The sequence below is a fragment of the Pinus tabuliformis genome, chromosome 3_1 (genome assembly GCF_031772625.1).
Source record: "Pinus tabuliformis cultivar Carrire ecotype Pingquan chromosome 3_1, CPIR1, whole genome shotgun sequence".
Classification (NCBI taxonomy): domain Eukaryota; kingdom Viridiplantae; phylum Streptophyta; class Pinopsida; order Pinales; family Pinaceae; genus Pinus; species Pinus tabuliformis.
Genome location: NC_142301.1, coordinates 850801776 through 850819636, shown reverse-complemented (window position 1 = coordinate 850819636; position 17861 = coordinate 850801776). Strand labels below are relative to the sequence as shown.

The window sequence follows — 17861 nt, the reverse complement described above, 5'->3', positions numbered from 1 at the left end:
TGAGCTTGCATGTTATGTTTCCTAGGAATGTCAGCAGAATCAGTTTCAAGAAGGTCCTTAATTAAATCTAGGACAGTGTCTCTGTACTAGCTAAGTCTGTATTTCCATTCAGCATCCTCTAAATTCAAGCGAAGTTCCCACTACTGAAGAATCACAAGTAGAGGTTGGCAAGGTTGTGGGACAGCAATAACAATAGTTCTGGCAGCAACATCAGTTGTCAAAGCTTGAGGACAAGCAATGTCGGGAAGGGGTGATTGTAATTTTCCCGGGAAATTGCCTACGGGACAAAATAGCCTATCAATCCTCGTAGGTTATAGTCCTCTATAAAGGTAAAAACCCCAAAATTCCTACTGATGGGCAAGTTTTGGGGTAGCTGGGTGAAGAAACCTAAAGTTGGGGCTTGGAGTAAAGTTTACCCAATCAATTAAGAAGAAGAGACCCCTCTAGAAAATCTATAAATATAAGAGGGTTGAATTCATTTTGGAGCATCATGTGTGGATATATTTATCTCTATTTTCCAGTGATGACAATATCGCCGATATCTTGGCAAAATATCGCGCAATGATATAAAATATCGTCGAGCTAGCTAAGCCATGGCTAGAAAGGGAAATTTGCCTTTTTTTTCCTCATTTCAATTTCTGAGTGTTGGAGAAAGAAGGAGAAGAGCTTTGTGGTGGTTGTCAAGGAGGGATTGAGAATCAAACTGCCATTATCACCACCAACTAAGAATTTTTTGTGGATCAAAGATTGAAGAACAGTGAGACAAACTTCATTTCTTCCATTAACAAGTATGTTCTTAAAAACCCCTATGTTAATGATTTTTTTCATAGATTAGGGTTATTCTTGCTTGCCTCTTTGCCTACCAAGATTTTGCTTCTTTTTTTTCCATTTTCTATGATTTTCATGCCCATGAGCAAATGCAAGGGTTTTCTCCATATTTGGACAGTGAACTCCATTTATTTTTTTTAACTTTCAAATGCACCCTCTTATTGCTATTTTTCATTGAATTCACATTGCAAAAAATGTAGCAAAAAAATTAATTTTTAAAATGAGGTGGTTATTACTTATTATTTTTTGTGTATGGATGGAGTAACTTTAATCATTACTTCCATTTTTTTGTTTTCTTGGTGCCCTAGGTTTGAATTAGCTCACTACAAATATGCCAAAAGCCTTAAACCCATTTTGGGAGTATGGGGAGCTTGATGGTGGGACAAATCGGGCATATCTATCATGCAAATTGTGTGGGACCAGGATGACAGGAGGGGTTGCACGATTGAAATACCATCTGGCTAGACTCCCTGGACATGATGTTGGGCTATGTACAGTTTCTAGTGCGCAGCTTATGCAAAATGCTCTTGAAGCAATTGATGAAAAAGACAGAAAAAAGAAGAGGCAGAAAGAAACAAGGTTGAACATGCAGGTAGATCTTTCAGGATATCTTCTTCTAATTTTGAGGCTGAGGGTAGTGGGAAGGGCTCCACAACAACCTGCTACTGCTAGTGCTAATGTTATTGGGAGTGCGAGGTCATCATTTTTTGTTCCACGGACAGGACATGGAGCACAACCTTCCATAAAATCATTGTTAAAAAAAGGGAGAAGCAAGAAGCAGATAGACTTATGGGGAGGTGTCTTTTCTAGAGTGACTTACCTCTCAACATCACCAAAACCAATCCATTTTGGCAGCCAATGTGTAATGCTATTGTTGTTTTGGACCCATAGTACAAAAGTGCTACATATGAGGAGTTGTGAGGGCCAATTCTTCAAGCAGAAAAGCAGGACATCAACTCTAGATTGGCATAGTTGAAACAAACATGAAAAGTGTTTGGATGCACAATGTTGTTTGATGGTTGGACAAATAGGAAGGGTAGGACCCATCTTAATTTCTTGGTACAATGTCCTAAAGGTACCATTTTTATTAAATCAGTGGATGCATCAACACAAATAAAAAATGAAGCAATGATATGTGAGATGCTAGATGGGTTCATCTGGGAGACTAATGTGCAGAATGTGGTGCAAGTCATAACAGACAATGCAGCTAATTATGTGTCTGTCGACATGATGCTTATGGAGAGACACCACACATTGTTCTAGACTCTGTGTGCAACACATTGTATCGATTTGCTACTTGAGGATATGGGGAAACTATCCTTCATCAAGGAGGTGATCGATATGGCTAGGAGCGTCCCCAAGTTTATTTACAACCATGCTTTTGTTCTTAGCCTCATGAGGAGATACACTAGAAACAAGGAGTTGTGGCGTCCTGTAATCACACGTTTTGCCGCCAAATTTATTACCCTTCAGTCTTTACTTTGATGTCAGTTCAAGTTGAAGCAAATGTTTGTTTCTGATCAGTGGCGTGATTGTAGATACAGCAAGAGACAGGACGGGAGAGCCATTGCAAAAATGGTGTACACTGACACATTTTGGCAGGGAGTAGAAGAAGTGTGCTCAGTTAGTGAACCTATAGTAAAGGTTTTGAGATTGGTAGATGGGGACAAGCTTGCAATGGCTTATTTGTATGAGGCCATGGATAGGGCCAAGGAGGCCATTCGTTCTTATTATGTAGACAAGGGTTTTGTTGGGCTTGATAGACATATGATGTTATGGGATGTGATTGATAGTCGATGGACAGGGATGCTTCATCGACCCATTCATGTAGCAGCACTCTTCCTCAACCCCGCATTTTCATACAAATGTGCCTTTGATTTTGATGGTGAGGTGATGGAAGGGCTCCATTCCTCTATTCAGAGGATGGTACCTAATCTTGAGCTTCCTAGAAAAATCAATCGTGAGATACCGTTTTATCGAGATTGTGTTGGCCTATTTGGCTTTGATGATGCTATTAGGGAAAGGACCCTCTTCATGCCACGTCAGTGACAAGTCATCACTCATTAGAATTTTCAATTTAGAATTTATTTATTTATAATTCTAGATTTTTAAAATTCAATTATGTAACTTTTATTTGAAAGTTTAATTATGTTTTAAATTTTTTACTTTTTTATTTCTTTAATTTGTTGTAGATATTTGGTGGCGAAGCTATGGTGCAAAGGCACCAAATTTGCAAAAATTGGCCATAAGAATCTTGAGTCAAACATGTAGCTCTTTAAGGTGTTAGCACAATTGGGGTGTATTTGAGAAAATACACTCAAAAAAGCGCAACATGTATAACTTTGAGCTTCAGCCTTCAGTTGAGCAATTACATTTATTGTAATTTTAATTTTTTAATTAATGAACCTCCAGAGTCAAGACTCGAGACTCATTAGTTTTTTTAACACTCTTACAGGTTGGAGTTCTCACGCCTCAATGATTTAGTGTATGTGCATTGCAATATCTGACTTTGAGTGAAGCAAATAGAAGCACCAATGGATCCAGATGCCATTTCCTTAGGCAATATTGATGTATTGTCTCAGTGGAGGGTGGAGTCTGAGGTGCCCATCTTGGAGGAGTCACCTTCATGGTTAGAGCCAGAGGATCCATTAAAACAGGGGCAGCAAGAGGAGGAGGACTCGGGGGAGGAGCAGCACGAGGAGGAGTAGAAGGAAGAGGAGGAGGAGGAAGAGACTGTGGGAGCATCAGCATCCTCGTGTAGGAGGAAGAGACTGTGGGAGCATCAACATCACCACCATCTACTATAGATATAGGAGAGCACAACTCCATACCTAGCACTCATTATTTGACATTAGGTGCAAGGGCAAGGCTTTCTACTACTAGGGACAGGCCTGGTAAACAGTCCATCATGTTCCCCTGTAAAAAGGGGAGAACGCACTGATTTTAGATAGATAGCTGCTAGTTTTATTTGTTTCGCTACATATAACTCATGATGATGAGATACTTTTATATATGTGATGTTATTTTGTATTGGTTCTCGACATTTGAGTCCTTTATTAGACAATTATCAGGGATCAGCAGGGTTTGGTATCGCCTTTGATGTATCATTTTTATTTTACATCATATATATCAGTGTTTTCTTCATATTTATGTCCCGATTGTTAGGATATTCCGACACATAGGAAATAGTTAAGTTCAACTTGGTCTAGTATAGAGTTAGGTATAGAGTTAGGTAAAGTGTGTTTCTTTACCGTTGTACATTTTGTAACTTACAATCTGACGGTCACGATATGTAGTGATCTGACGGTTCACTCTCTCCTCGGTATTACCGACACTTGATCCGTGGCTTGACACCCGATTGGTCCATGAGTTCTATTTAAAGCGCATGGAGGGTCATTGTTCGGGTAATCCGTGCATGAGAGAAGCTTATGTAAATTTTCATTCTTTGATTAATAAATTGCCTGTAGTAGCCACGTTGGCACAGGCCGTGGACTGTTTCCCTCTTTGAGGGTTTTAACCACGTCAAAAATACTGGTGTATTGATCTGTGATCTGGTTGTGAGCGGTGTCCTTTTGGTGTTCTTTCTGAGGAACTTACCCTGTAAATTCCTACACCGATGTGTTTATTTCATGTTGTTATTGCTTTATATGTTTAAAAAAAAAATGAATATATTATGCAATTTGTATGCTTGCCGATATTTTCCGATATATTGTCGATATTTTCAATGATTTTGCCGATAAAATGTTTTATGGACACTCGTCGATATTTTGTCGATGCCGATATTTTCAACACTGTTATTTTTCTTGACCCTGAGGCTCTAAGGGTTTTAAGACCCCTTTTTCTTTGTCAATTTCGGTGGTGAAAGATTCCACCCTAGTTGACACCTCTTCCATTTCTTCTCTCTGTTTTGGCACAAGGGCTTTTGTTGGGCAACGAATTTTGTGGGTTTGCATTTGGTTAATGAATAAAAGGCACTTGGAAGCAACAAGGGATTTGTGCTCTATAACTGAAGGAGAAGCGAATTCTTATTCTAGGAAACTCTTGAAGAAGGCCTGCAAAAATTTGGCTAGGGTTTCCTTGCAAAGCAAAGAATACAACTTCTACAGTAGACGAAATCTTGGATAGAAGTGTAACCCTGGAAGATTAAGGAGCAAAGGAGATCGAAGCTTTTGAAGCATCCTTGTAATGTTCTGGGCTAAACGAGGGTTTCTAGGATCAGATAAACGTGGTTTGTGGTTTGATTTCATTCTTTTGTCGATGGGTCTCGACTTTTTGTGGCTTGTTTCATATTCTTGTGACTAGATCTAAGGTTTTTGTGATTGATTTCAGGCCCTGTGGGTTGGAACTTTGTGGTTAATAATTGGATTTGGGTCTAGGAAGGAACCCAAAGGTGGACCAATGCAATATTTGGATCAATTCGAACTCAAACCTGTGAAAAAAAATAAATTGTTCAGTCCCACATAAGAATCTTTTTGTGGGCAGAAAATTCTCTTTGTAATTCGGGCCCCCGCCTATAGCTGACGGAAGGCAGGAGAATTGATAGAAAGGTGGTCAAAGTGGTACTTCCTGAAGCTCAGGTCCTGCTTCAAAGGAGGCTAAAGTGTAGCATGCCCATCATTGGCTGAAGTTTGAGGAAAATTACCTATAAATATTTGATCTGTTAGTTCTAGTTAGGGCATCCATGGTTGACCTCGGGTCTATAGCTATTAACTTTAGCTTATAACTGTTTGAGGTAACGAGTATGTCCTAAATTGGATTACATATTGTGGAACATATTTATACTGCATTGTTGGATATAACATATTGATGAACTATGTATTATTATGCCAACATTAAATGTACTTTTGCTACATAAGGGTTGGATTGTTGGATAACATAATGTTTATTGCACCATTGGAGAATTTAGATTGTTCAAACAATTGTATTGAATTATGCTATTGTATAGGAGAAAGGAAATTAATTTACCACAGGAAAGCCCTAGGGCAAAATTACCCCAGAATACTACAATCATTGATGTATTATATGATTTTATTATCCCATTTGGCTTTCTTATCAGCATCATTGGGGACTTTTTCTTTTTCCAAGATAATCTAGTACAATTCTTTACTTCTTAGTATATCCTCCATGTGGGATTTCCATGAGAAGTAAGTGGTACCAATAAGCAAAAGTTCACTTGGAGTGACCACATTAAATATGGAGATAATACAAGTTCAAAAGCTAAAACTAACTATTTTGATGGAAAGCTCTCAAAAAAATAGGTTGCTTAACAAAAAACTACACCGAAACAGACTTTGGATGTGAAGGTTATGTTCTTTAAAAAAAAAAAACATTAACGGTAACAAAGAGCCGTGTAGCAGATATAATAAGTTGGCCCATGTGATGATGAATGTTGCCGAGAAAAAAAAAACAAAAGAATCTTCACTAGTCTTTCTTGTAAGCTTACTTTTACAAATAAAATACTTTATGAAGTGACCCACTTTTATAAAACAAGTGAGAATCACTTTTACAATGAAGTTATTTGATAAATGAGAGTTGCATGCAAAAAACAACCAAAAAAAATGAAGAATGGAGTTCAGCCTCTCAAAATTCCTTAATGTCCCCCATAAGAAAGGAAATAAGAATTGGGTAGGTTTTACCAAATGTCAACATCATTATCAGTTACTGTCATGGTAGCATTTCAGCAGGATGTTCATCATCTGACTCTTGTTTTCGTCAAGACTAAATACTGACCACGTAGCAGGAAGCAGGAAAACAGTCCATTATTAACAGTTTAGAATTGATTGCATATCATGGTTCCTTGATGAAGCATGTCACAATGGAAGTGGGGAAATGAGAGAACAAAATGATAATGAATTATAGTTATACAAAAGGCTTATGAAGCCTTCAACATAAATAATAAAACTACCTAAATGACAAATTCCATTCGTGTTGAACATCTTATACAGGAAGCCTTATCTTTAAGGAATTATAATCTCTCACCAGGAAACATCATTAAATTTCCCAGCTAAAATGAGATATACTGGAAAGCCTATGTGTAAGTAGAAGATACCTCATTTCTGTTATTTTTCTGTTGAATCCGTTTCTTATCCTCTGTTTCTGGATTGAAAACACTTACAGATGCATCGGTGGCTTTGTAGCTTTTAATTGCACCACTTTCGTCAATTGTAGTGAGTGTTGGCACTTCAATGACTGGAATTACTGGAGGCCTAATTCTGTGTGTTACTGTCATTTTTAAACCTTCAGTGGTGTGAATTGTTGCCCCAGTTGTCATTTCCACCTGCAGAATAAGGAACAAAGTGAAATGTCTAGATGAATCAAATAATACAAAAGAAATTGACCTTGGTAACAGGTAAGCATCGTCCTTCCTAATGTATGTATATAAATTAACTTACAGGTGGAGCTCCAACAGCAAGTTCAAACTTGAATCTCCTAGCTAGCATAGCAGCTGCCGTAACAGTCTGCCAATGAAAGTTCCTTGGTTATAAAATCACATGGTGTAAAGTCATAGTTAAAATATGATACAATTTCATTTCTCTCCTCAACTTTTATTCTATTTTCAATAGTAACGTAATAAGCAATGCAAGAAAAAGGTAGCACGATCTGAGAGATCTAACTGGCCATCTCCCAGGATCCCATCCAAAAGTGTAGACTAACCAAATCAGGGGCAGCAGGTGGGTTATGTGCACGAATAAGAAAAAGGAAAACAATAGACTTTTCTTGGAATTATAAATTTCCAAGGAAGAGTGCAATAAGACCCAACAAATGTTCCAGGATGTCCTTTATAGACATGTATGTTCATTGGAGCCTACCCCCACCTGAGGCCTTTGATCCTCTAAGGCAGCTTGCAGCTTCTGGTTTGTTCTCTGTCTTACAGCTATATCCTTCCCTTGATCTGTTAAATGTAGGGTGAATTTTGATAGTGTATAGCTAGACTTTTCTAAAAAGACATTTGCTGTTTTACAAATGACCTAAAAAACGCAGGTCTGTACTAATCTCTGTCTTCTTGGGAGGCATCTCAAATCAGCAGACCTATGGGCTCTGCCAGAGATGCTTGGCATCCTTGCCTAGATAGGGAAGGGAAGCAAGGAGCCTCGACCCGCCTACTCTCGCCTTCCTGCTCTAACCAAGTAATACTGCATTGATAATTAATACCGAAGTCCTGCCACACACCTGATTCTGTATTTTAGATGATTCCATGAAATATATGCCAAAAAACATATGAGAGATGGCTGTTTGGTTAAGTGATGACTAGCAACTCAATTGTTGATTAAAAAAAGTTTTCAACTCCAAAACAACATACTGATTATGAATAAACAAAATTATTTTAAATGGCAAACAGCTTTGGATTTCACCCATGATATTTAATACCCAAAAGAACTCTACCATTGCCTTGAAAGTTGGAATATTTGATATTACCAGTTTCTTAGAGAAATGATATTAGTGAGGGAAAAATCAATGTCTACCATCACTAATACTTGCATAAACGGCTACACTTGTAGATGGACAATATAGCCAGAAGTTAGAACCATAGAAATTTGCTTATTTCCACTGCAAGAGCTTTTTCTCGGCATTAAATATTTATTCAGATTAAGATCATGCTGCAGCAAGGTATACAACATTGCTTTACACTGCTGTCTGGCAATGGTGAGAATTTATAAAATCTGATATTTTTCTGATCTGGAGTAAGCCAGTCTTTTATTACAACTGAAGATGACCCTCTTTTTGGCCAGTGGCCACAAACATGATAAGAATCTGGCAGAAATTTCAGGCATGATCAGAATTCCACCGTGATCCAAATTCCATGCGTGGTGGAACAACACCACTAAGAGTTTTTCCCAGTTCAGAATTGACCCAAATCGTCAAAAATTGATCGAAGTTCGAGATTGATCGGAACTCTGACTTCCTATGTTGCTGGACTCCGGCAACCAGTGGCTCCATCTGATCCTATGTTTTCCCATGGTTCAGAAAGGGAGAAACAGGAGAAACAAGTTTGAGGACAGCTGGACACAAGGAACATTACAGGATGGCATCGTGGATGAAATAGAGTTACCCCAAACCCTGGTGCAAATATAACAGAGATGTCCTGCACCGGAAAGCATTTGCTGCCCAATAGTGGAGCCCCAACCAGGTTAAAAACTCGGTTAACTTACCTAGAGTGGCTTGTGAGCAGTTGCGTTAAGCTCGGGGGTATAGGGGAAGTCCCTCCGACTCAACCCCGGGCCTCCTCAATGACAAGCAGCAGGGTCTACTGCTACTCCTGATACAAATAAATAAATAAATAAAATAATGGTAATTTTAATATTATTAATCATTAGACACAAAAACAAAATGCAACATTTAGTTACTCAAATTGAAATTCAAATAGGTAAATCATTGCTTTTCTCGATATTAAAAATTGATTCAGCCATACCTCATCCCCACAGATGAGATCAAACTTTTATATGGCATGCTCCTAAATTTATAACCTTCAACAGAACAAACCAATCAAAAAACAAAATAACATAAATGAGGATGTTCCTCACTTGCAAACTGAAAATTTAGGACTTTAGGGGGAATACCACACCTCATTTGCTTATACCAGTCTAGATCCATTTTAAACCAGAGTTATTGAGCATTAAAGTGAACAAAAACAAAATAAAGCACAGACCTCTCACTGCTTGAAAGATATTGGTTAAGATTGATCTAGGATGGTTTATTTCATTATTATATTATTTTTTATTATTAAATTTATGATGGTCTTTCTTTCATTTTTATGTTAGAGATCTTAATTTTTATTTCATTTAGTTTACTAGTGTATATTATGTTATACATCTCATAAATAGTGGGTTACATAGCACACTTTGTTTCTCTCAATGCGATAAATAAATATATGTTTACATTGAAGCAATTAAAAATCAGTTTTCTTCCTTTTTAAAACATTTTTCTATTTTTATCTATAAGTGCTATCCACAGTACACATCTCATCCACACTGAGTTGTAGAGTGTACCTTGCTTCTCTCGGGGTAAGAAGTCAAATGAATGTCCATAAAAAGATGATCATGATAGAAAGTATCTCATGCATGAATCGTCTTAAGTCCTAGATGTCACTCCATACCCCATTGTACAAAAGGGAACTGTTCCTTTCCATCCTGGTAATGCATCCCAACCAATCCACTTGATTGCATCCAACATATATAAAATTGGAATGTGACAATACATCCTCCCATCTGCCAGATATCTGTCAAAGGCACATACACTTTCTGTCTAAGACAAACAAACCTAGGTTGTGTGCATAATAAACTAACCAACAATACCATAATCAGTATACATGGGTCATTAGCAACCTGAGGTACGACAAAGGCATACGATTCAAACATGACAATACATCCACCCATCCATTGGATATCTCTCGAAGGAACATGCTCTTTCCCAGTGCAACAAACAAACTTCGGCTGCGTTAACGATAGCATATTTTAGACTAACCAACAGTGCAACAATTAGTACACATGGGTCAGTTGCAACTTAGTACTACAAATATGTTGGAATATTAATGTTAAAGAAGCTTAGAACCTAAGTTAGATGTTTAGGCCAAACCAACAGCTCACATCTAATCTATTGCAGAGATTACATGAACAGACACCACTTGGGTAAAGAGCCTATAAAAAGGGGAGAGAAAAAACCTAAAGTCCACTTGATAATGAGAGCATTCCTGTAAATAGATGATAGCACGTCAAGCATTTTGAATAAACACAAGAAGAGACAGGTTCCACAATGTTTTTTCTCGTCCAGGGTTTCCAGTATAAACCTGTGCTCGGTGTTCATTTGCGTAATTGTTTTTGTTATTTATTTGAGTTTTCTAGCAAGTTATCAAAGCCTATGGCATTTGATCTAGGAATGCAGACCAGTTTTCCCATTGTTTTGTTGAGGTGCAACCTGCAGGGTATCCATCTAGAAATTCAGATATAGGGCAATTAATATAAATCTGAAATTCCACCTCCTTCACAAGAGGTTTCCTAAATCTAATCCCTGTAAATTTTCAGCCTGAGGACAAATCTGAAGCATTTAATTACAGCAGTGGACAGCAGCAAATACTCCAATTCCCTTCAGTTCAAATCACTAGGTAACTCAAGACTCAAGAGACGAGATATCAAATATGTATTTCAATGCCAACAAGTTACAGCCCTTAGGGCACACTTTTCCAAGCATATACCAGATCTGAAAACCAATTTATTACAGCAGATTTTACAGCAGGAAACCTACTCTCTTATCTTTAAGTTATATGTCAAATCACTTTCCAATTGCAGCCCCATCTTATGTCAAATAAACATGAACATGTGCTGGAAATTGCCCAGCCAAGAAGACAATGTATGCTGAAAATTAAATATGCAATTAAACAATTTTCAACTGCTGAAAACTTCGTATGTATGTGTCTGTATATATATTAAGACTCAAGAGGGTGATCCATAAGCCATCAAACATCACCATCATCTCCATGCAAAAAATGAAGGTGTGTACCCCCAATCCATCAAACACTCCATGGGTACGATGCTGCAAATTATATCTTGTGATGAAAATCACAGGAGTTACCCTTATGCAATGTGAGGGAGTAACAGAGAGCTATTGGCAAATCATCCTCAACAAGAGAAACAAACAATACCATATTTTAGGTATGATTATGGACAATCAACAAAAACATTGTAATGCCAAAACAAAAAAGGGGTTTAGGAACATGATGAACCAGTGTTGAACATTCAAGCGATCATCCACTACATGCATGAGAATTCTAATGGCCCGTCCTCTGAAGTCAGGTGACTTAAAAATGGTGGGCTAACCCTAATGCTTGACAAGAGATATGTAAACACATTTTAAACGAGACTCAAGTTCCCATTAATTGATATGACTAGAACAAAAAATTTAGATGGTAAAGAGGTCATCCAAAGACAGGATTTTATCTATTAGAGAACTACCTCCTGATGTTAGGAGATCAATATGAATTGTATTATTGATATACTATATAAAATTGTTTTAAATGTTAAAGAATGAAGACAAGATCAAAACAATAATAAGAATGCTTATGTTACAAGGAAAACAATGTCAAATTAGTAAAAATAATAATATAGCTCTTTCATAGTATCATGCAGCCTAAAGAGAGCCAACAAGATTTAGGATGTACATCTGCATACATACATATATATAATGTGATGGGTGACAACAGTAACAACTGTCGAAAAACTGTTTACAATCAATCGTTGAAACAAAGAACATGGCCAATGGCCATCAGCTATAAGGGTAGGGCATGCCCTCTCCTTATGGCACACAAAGGTGAGCCTGCAGACTTCGCCATTCATCCTCTCGTAAGACAAAGCAACTTCTAGGTCACTAGGATCACTCCTTGTAGTTGCTACACACACAACTAGTGCATGTTTCCCAAACCACATAGAGAACATGTGCCACTAATAACTGTAGACTCGAGTTACATTTCAGCCCCAAGTCTCATCTGATTAAAATAAAAATAAACCCCACCCAAAAAGAAATGTCAGCAAATGAAGCAATTGGACTTTTAAATTGTATAAGATGGATGGCATTTCCAGGTCACTAAAACCATTCCTTGTTACACACATGAACGGTGTGTGGTGCATGTTTTGGAAGTCACATAAAGAATATGCGCAACTCGTAAGTGTGGAGTTATATTGAGCCCTAAGTCTCGACTCTCACCAAGTCAAAACAAAAAAATCTACAAAATGGAAATGTCAACATCTGAGGCAATTGGACTTTTAAATTTTACAAGATGGATGGCCAAGTATCACCTTTATGGAAAATGGCAGTGAAAATAAAAGCTTCTCTGCCATTGACCAAGAAATTACAAAGATCAAATGTTTGCGACAAGACAAATGAGGAAATAAATTGCCTATGTGTCTACACACCAATTGTGTGTTATCTACTGCATTGCATATCAAGTTAGCAAGATATGTATGCACTATTGAAAAAAAATACCTCAGCCTCACCTCAAAAGTGGCAAACATATCACCAATACATTTTCGAGGTCCTCCTCCAAAAGGCAGATAGCTGTAAGAATGAACGACAAAGAAAAAGATATCAGTCATAAATAGATTTACAATGTTAAAGTTTTGAAGCTTCAAAGAGACTAAATCAAATGTTCATTGAAAATCTATTTTAAATAATTAACCTAACATTGACACAAAAGCAACCACAAACTTTCATATGAATGTCATTACGCGTACAAAACAATAGAGGCCATACCTTATACTCATAAGACCATAAAACAATCATAATGTTCTAGTTAAAAGCATAAAATATTGTAAATTAAAATCCCTCCTGATTCCTACTTTCATATGAATGTCATTACGCGTACAAAACAATAGGCCATACCTTATACTCATAAGACCATGAAACAATCATAATGTTCTAGTTAAAAGCATAAAATATTGTAAATTAAAATCCCTCCTGAGTCCTAAGTTGGTTGGTGAATATTAAACTAAAAACTAGGAAAAAATAATAGGACTCTAGGGAACCGTAACTTCTAAACATTTTCCACCAAAGCATTCCAAGTTTCAATTACTTAAGAGATCTTGCTAAGGCAACTTGCATATCCTGTGCTTTCAAGGGTTTTCTACTATGATAACGGATATGCCTACGTAGAGTTTGGGACAGCACATATCATATGATGCTATCGGTATGGCCCTGATACAGGATATGTGCCACATATATCTAGCACATATCCTGCCATACGCCCAAAAAAGTCAAAGCAAATGAAATACAAAGATGAAATCCTACAAAGTCCAAAACTCTAACTTTGCAATTAAACACTATTTGTGGATCCTCTCATTCTTCATGTTTAGGTGAATGCTTCTCCATAATGAGATGTTTAATACCATCTCTCTCTCTCTCTCTAAGTATATATATATATGGTATCAGTTGACATATTTGTCCTAACCCTTTTCCCTATTAAAAAAGTTTAAAACTAGTTTATTCCCAAAGTGTACCTGCTTTCAAAAACCTCCATGTTGTGAGAGTGTATCTTGGATGTTTATGTCAATCCCAAATATAAGCTTGAGTTTGGAATTTAGTCGTATGTCAAATGGTTAGTATGCCATATTTTGAGTTAGTCAAAAAGCTATTTGTTGAACCAACATACTAATAGGTAGCTATCATTGTCTCTTGCATACTTAACAAATTGTGTGTGTGTGATGTGAAGTTGATAACTAAGAGGTAAAAAAGGACTGAATTCTTGCCATATTGATTTCCTTCTCGGCCTTCTTAACACTATGTGTGCATGTTTGCTTATATTATGACCTTGTTTAGGATCATGTGAATGTATACGAATGTGCAATGGATAAAAGAAATGAATACTTGTTACTCATATACTTTTACCCAGACGACAATATTGGTTTCGTTGTTGGTTGAAAAAATATGCTAGGACATCAAATGAAGAAAAATAATGTACACATAGATAGTGGCAAAGAAGGAGAAGCAAATTGGGAGGAAACGAAGATCAATAAATATTTGAAGATTTATGGAAGATATAACAAATTAACTATTGTTTCATCCAGAACCCATTTATACACTAATATACAGAGATGTTCTTATATCACGTGAATGAATACAAAAGTGCAATAGAGAACAGAAATAAACCCCTATCAGTCATATAATTTTATCAAGATGGCAACATTGGCTTTTTATTGGTTGAACAAATGACCAAGGACATCAATTGAAGAAAAATATTAAAAACTAAAAACCAGAAACTTAATGATGGATGTGTCAAAGAAGGAGAATCAAGATTGGAGGAAATTGAGGATCAATAATTATTTGAAGAATTATTCAATACATGGCATTCCAAGAAACAAGACGCAGCTTCATTCACAGATCTACCCCATGCTCATGCTTCTAAAACTGTTGCTAGACATAAAGCCACCCAACTACAATGAATGTCTCTTAGGCAAGATCTTAGCTGCTTATAGGATTTTGGCCTGGGATCTTTAAGCCACTAATCTAGCTAGGAAAGGGATCTAGGCCTTTTACTCTTACTCTTTTGCATTATCCATCCTCCATCAATCTCCATAGACTTGGGACACCAATGCTTGAAATTGGGATATTGCAAAGGTATGGAATGGAACAAGGGTTTAGACTGGCTTGAGTTCACAACCAATGAGCACCAACATGGGGTGTGGGGGGGTGCACTTCTTTTTGGGGAACAATTTTAGCTTCGGGTTACTCCAAAGGTGTTTACATCATGTTTGGGAGTACTTCATGGAATTTGGGGTATATCTTGTATAATTAGCCCCTAGATGGTTTGTGATAGATTTGAACATGGGAGATGGTCCATGGAGGACTTGCACATTAGAGATAGCTCACTTGGTGTTTGCTTTACCTCAGTTGGGTGCTTGCTTGGCATTCTTCCCTAGGGCATTGGAGATCCCTTGACAGCTTGGGTGACATTTGTTGAAATTTTATGACAAGTACAATAGAATACAATTTTTTTCCAGAGAATTACTTCCTAATGATTTTTCACACAGTATTTTACGTCGTTGCTATTATTGAAATATTATATACTCATAAAATTTCAACAGTAAATGCAGCGGAAACAGTAAAAATCATAAAAAGACAGCCATGCACAATAGAGACAATAATTATACCCTAGGAACCCCAACCTTGGGAGAAAACCCAGCACTTTTTTAGGAGAAATTATTCTTCAGAAAGGTTTACAAATCAGCAATTTCTCTAGGAATTTGTGCCAATTATCCAAATCAAAATACCAGTCAAACCTGGTCAAAACTTCAGCAAGTCAACGCTGGTCAAACCAGCCAAAATAATTAGAAGTCGGCGTTGGTCAAACAATCAAGTCTGCACGTGCGGCCTCCTGCGGTCAAACAACCCCAGTCAATCCCAATCAAACCCGATCAAACAAATGCCAAACAGTCTTGGTAAACGTTGGTCAAAGGTTCAATAAAATTCAGTCAAAGTAGCCAGAGCAATTCATCCTTCTTCCTCACACATGCGGCTATCCATGAGACATAATAATGATGATGAATATGAGAGAAAGACTTGCTCTTGCTTGGTGATCAAATGAGACGTCACATCATCTATTTATACATGTCAAAGGGGTGTAACAACCCAAGGGACACATCCCTACACTAGCTGGTCGACTTGTCTTAGTAAAATAAAAATTTACATAATGTGTCTAGCACTGACTTGAAGAACCTTTAGTCATGGGGGAATACCTCTCAATGCTACAAAAATCAACAGCATTCTACATGATGGCCACATGGAGATGGTCGCTTGCTTGGAGAAAGCCCTACTTCGGACGAGGAGAATTTTACATCCTAGAGAAGACACTAGCCCCTAGATAGCATAGGCTAGCTTGGATTCCTATATCGAGGCTTGGAGTTGGCTTGGGGATGTATGGGTTATGACAATGTTTATGCAAAGGGGAGTGGACCTAAAACCCACCAAAAAGTGGGTAACCCCTAGGAGAATTTTTTTCTCCTCAGACAACCAACCAGCCAACAACCTTATAAGATCAACACATAACATTATGCCAGGATTCTCCACCAATTTCTCTATTCAGATCTCTCTCCCATTCACTTTCTTGGTATAGGCCTACTTGATGAGGCACAATACCTATGGTTTGATTGATGAGTTGAGTGTTGGTGTAACCAAAGGTCAAGACCAGGAGAAAAGGCTTCCAACAATGTATACTAACAAGTCCAAGGCTCATGAAACATTCAAAGAAGCCCCTAAGTTGAAGCAAAACTAGACTAGGGTTCCCCCTTGGGGCAAACAACTAGGGCAAGACAATTTCTGGACAAGATTGAAGTGGATGCCCACCAAAAGGATAGACTTTGTAGCAAATTTTATCCCCTTGATGTTTAGGCTCTCCAATCCCATGAATTCACCATGCCTAGGGATTCGTACCAAGCCCTAGTTAGCTCACTTGGCCTTGAAGGGGCTGAATTTAGAGGAGATTAATGGATTAAAAGTTAAATTGATCATCCACAAGAAGGGCCAGTGCCTAGATCCTTGCGAGGGTGGAGTCCATGATGTGATAGATCAGCGAACGAGCTTCTGAGGCTGAGATTTTGATGCCCTAGCACCACAATTTCAACAGTTACCTATGCAAGCAGTAATGGAGATTTGTGGGAGAGCTAGAAAAAGATCAGCACTAAGACATTCATTCACATGTTATTTATGAGTAATTCATGCAATAGATCATCTAGATAGCAATAAATTAGGGCACAATTTGCAAGCCTAGATTCAACATTATTCCATACATTAGAGTCTAGACATAGAGAGAGATTTAATCAACAAAGGTTCACTTACAAGATAGCATGCAAAAGATTCCATTCATTGATCCAAAGAATAACTCCAAAGATAGACAAGTCAACTCCAAATATCAAAATGCATTCATAGATCTTTGATCCTCCACAAGAGATAGGTTGAAATTTCCAAAGGGGTTGAAATTCCAAGTGCTAGATGATGAGACATTACAATGAGATGTTAGTCTAATTATATGAGGATTTGAATGCCTAATTAGCCTATTAGCCCCTTAAAATCATAAAATAATGTGCAAGAAACACCCTAGGTCACAAGCCGACTTAGTAGTCTCTGAAAAACATAATAACTCTCTAGATGTGTGAGCTGAAATAAGAGAGAGTGTTGGCGTCATGCAAGCATAGACCCTTCTAGTGCCTGACATTCAGGGCAATGTGTGCCATAATGTGTGTAGTGTTGAGAAATCTATTAGGGCAATGATTAGAGTGATTTCTCTTTTATTGATAACTGCTTGTGATGTCTATTTACTTTTCTTACTTATTTAGCTTCTTTACTTATTATTATTTTTGTGTATCATCAAACACCTACCAAAACAAGAAGAAAAAGAACACAGAATATAGGTTGCAAGCCAAGGCCAAAACCTCTCCACTTGAGAGGAAAACCCGCAAATCTCTTCTCTTCTTATAGATTCTTCAATTGACGAATTCCAAGACCTCTAGACCAAGATCAATACACTCCAAGACCAAGTCCAACCCTTCCGGATA

At 37.5% G+C, this 17861-nt stretch overlaps 1 protein-coding gene across 2 annotated transcripts in view; it reads right to left on the bottom strand.

The window, feature by feature from the left end:
- Positions 1–6387: 6387 nt before the first annotated feature.
- The window catches only part of CYP97A3 (cytochrome P450, family 97, subfamily A, polypeptide 3), a 173742-nt gene continuing 162268 nt past the window's right edge, over positions 6388–17861 (bottom strand). For both annotated transcript variants that reach the window (XM_089412075.1, XM_089412074.1), the window contains exons 14-16: positions 12813–12873; positions 7221–7286; positions 6388–7105 (exon numbers count right to left, since the gene is read on the bottom strand). In XM_089412075.1, coding sequence (XP_089268201.1) covers positions 6857–7105; positions 7221–7286; positions 12813–12873 — 376 coding nt within the window. In that variant the 3' untranslated portion in view covers positions 6388–6856. The remainder of the gene's footprint in view (positions 7106–7220; positions 7287–12812; positions 12874–17861) is intronic.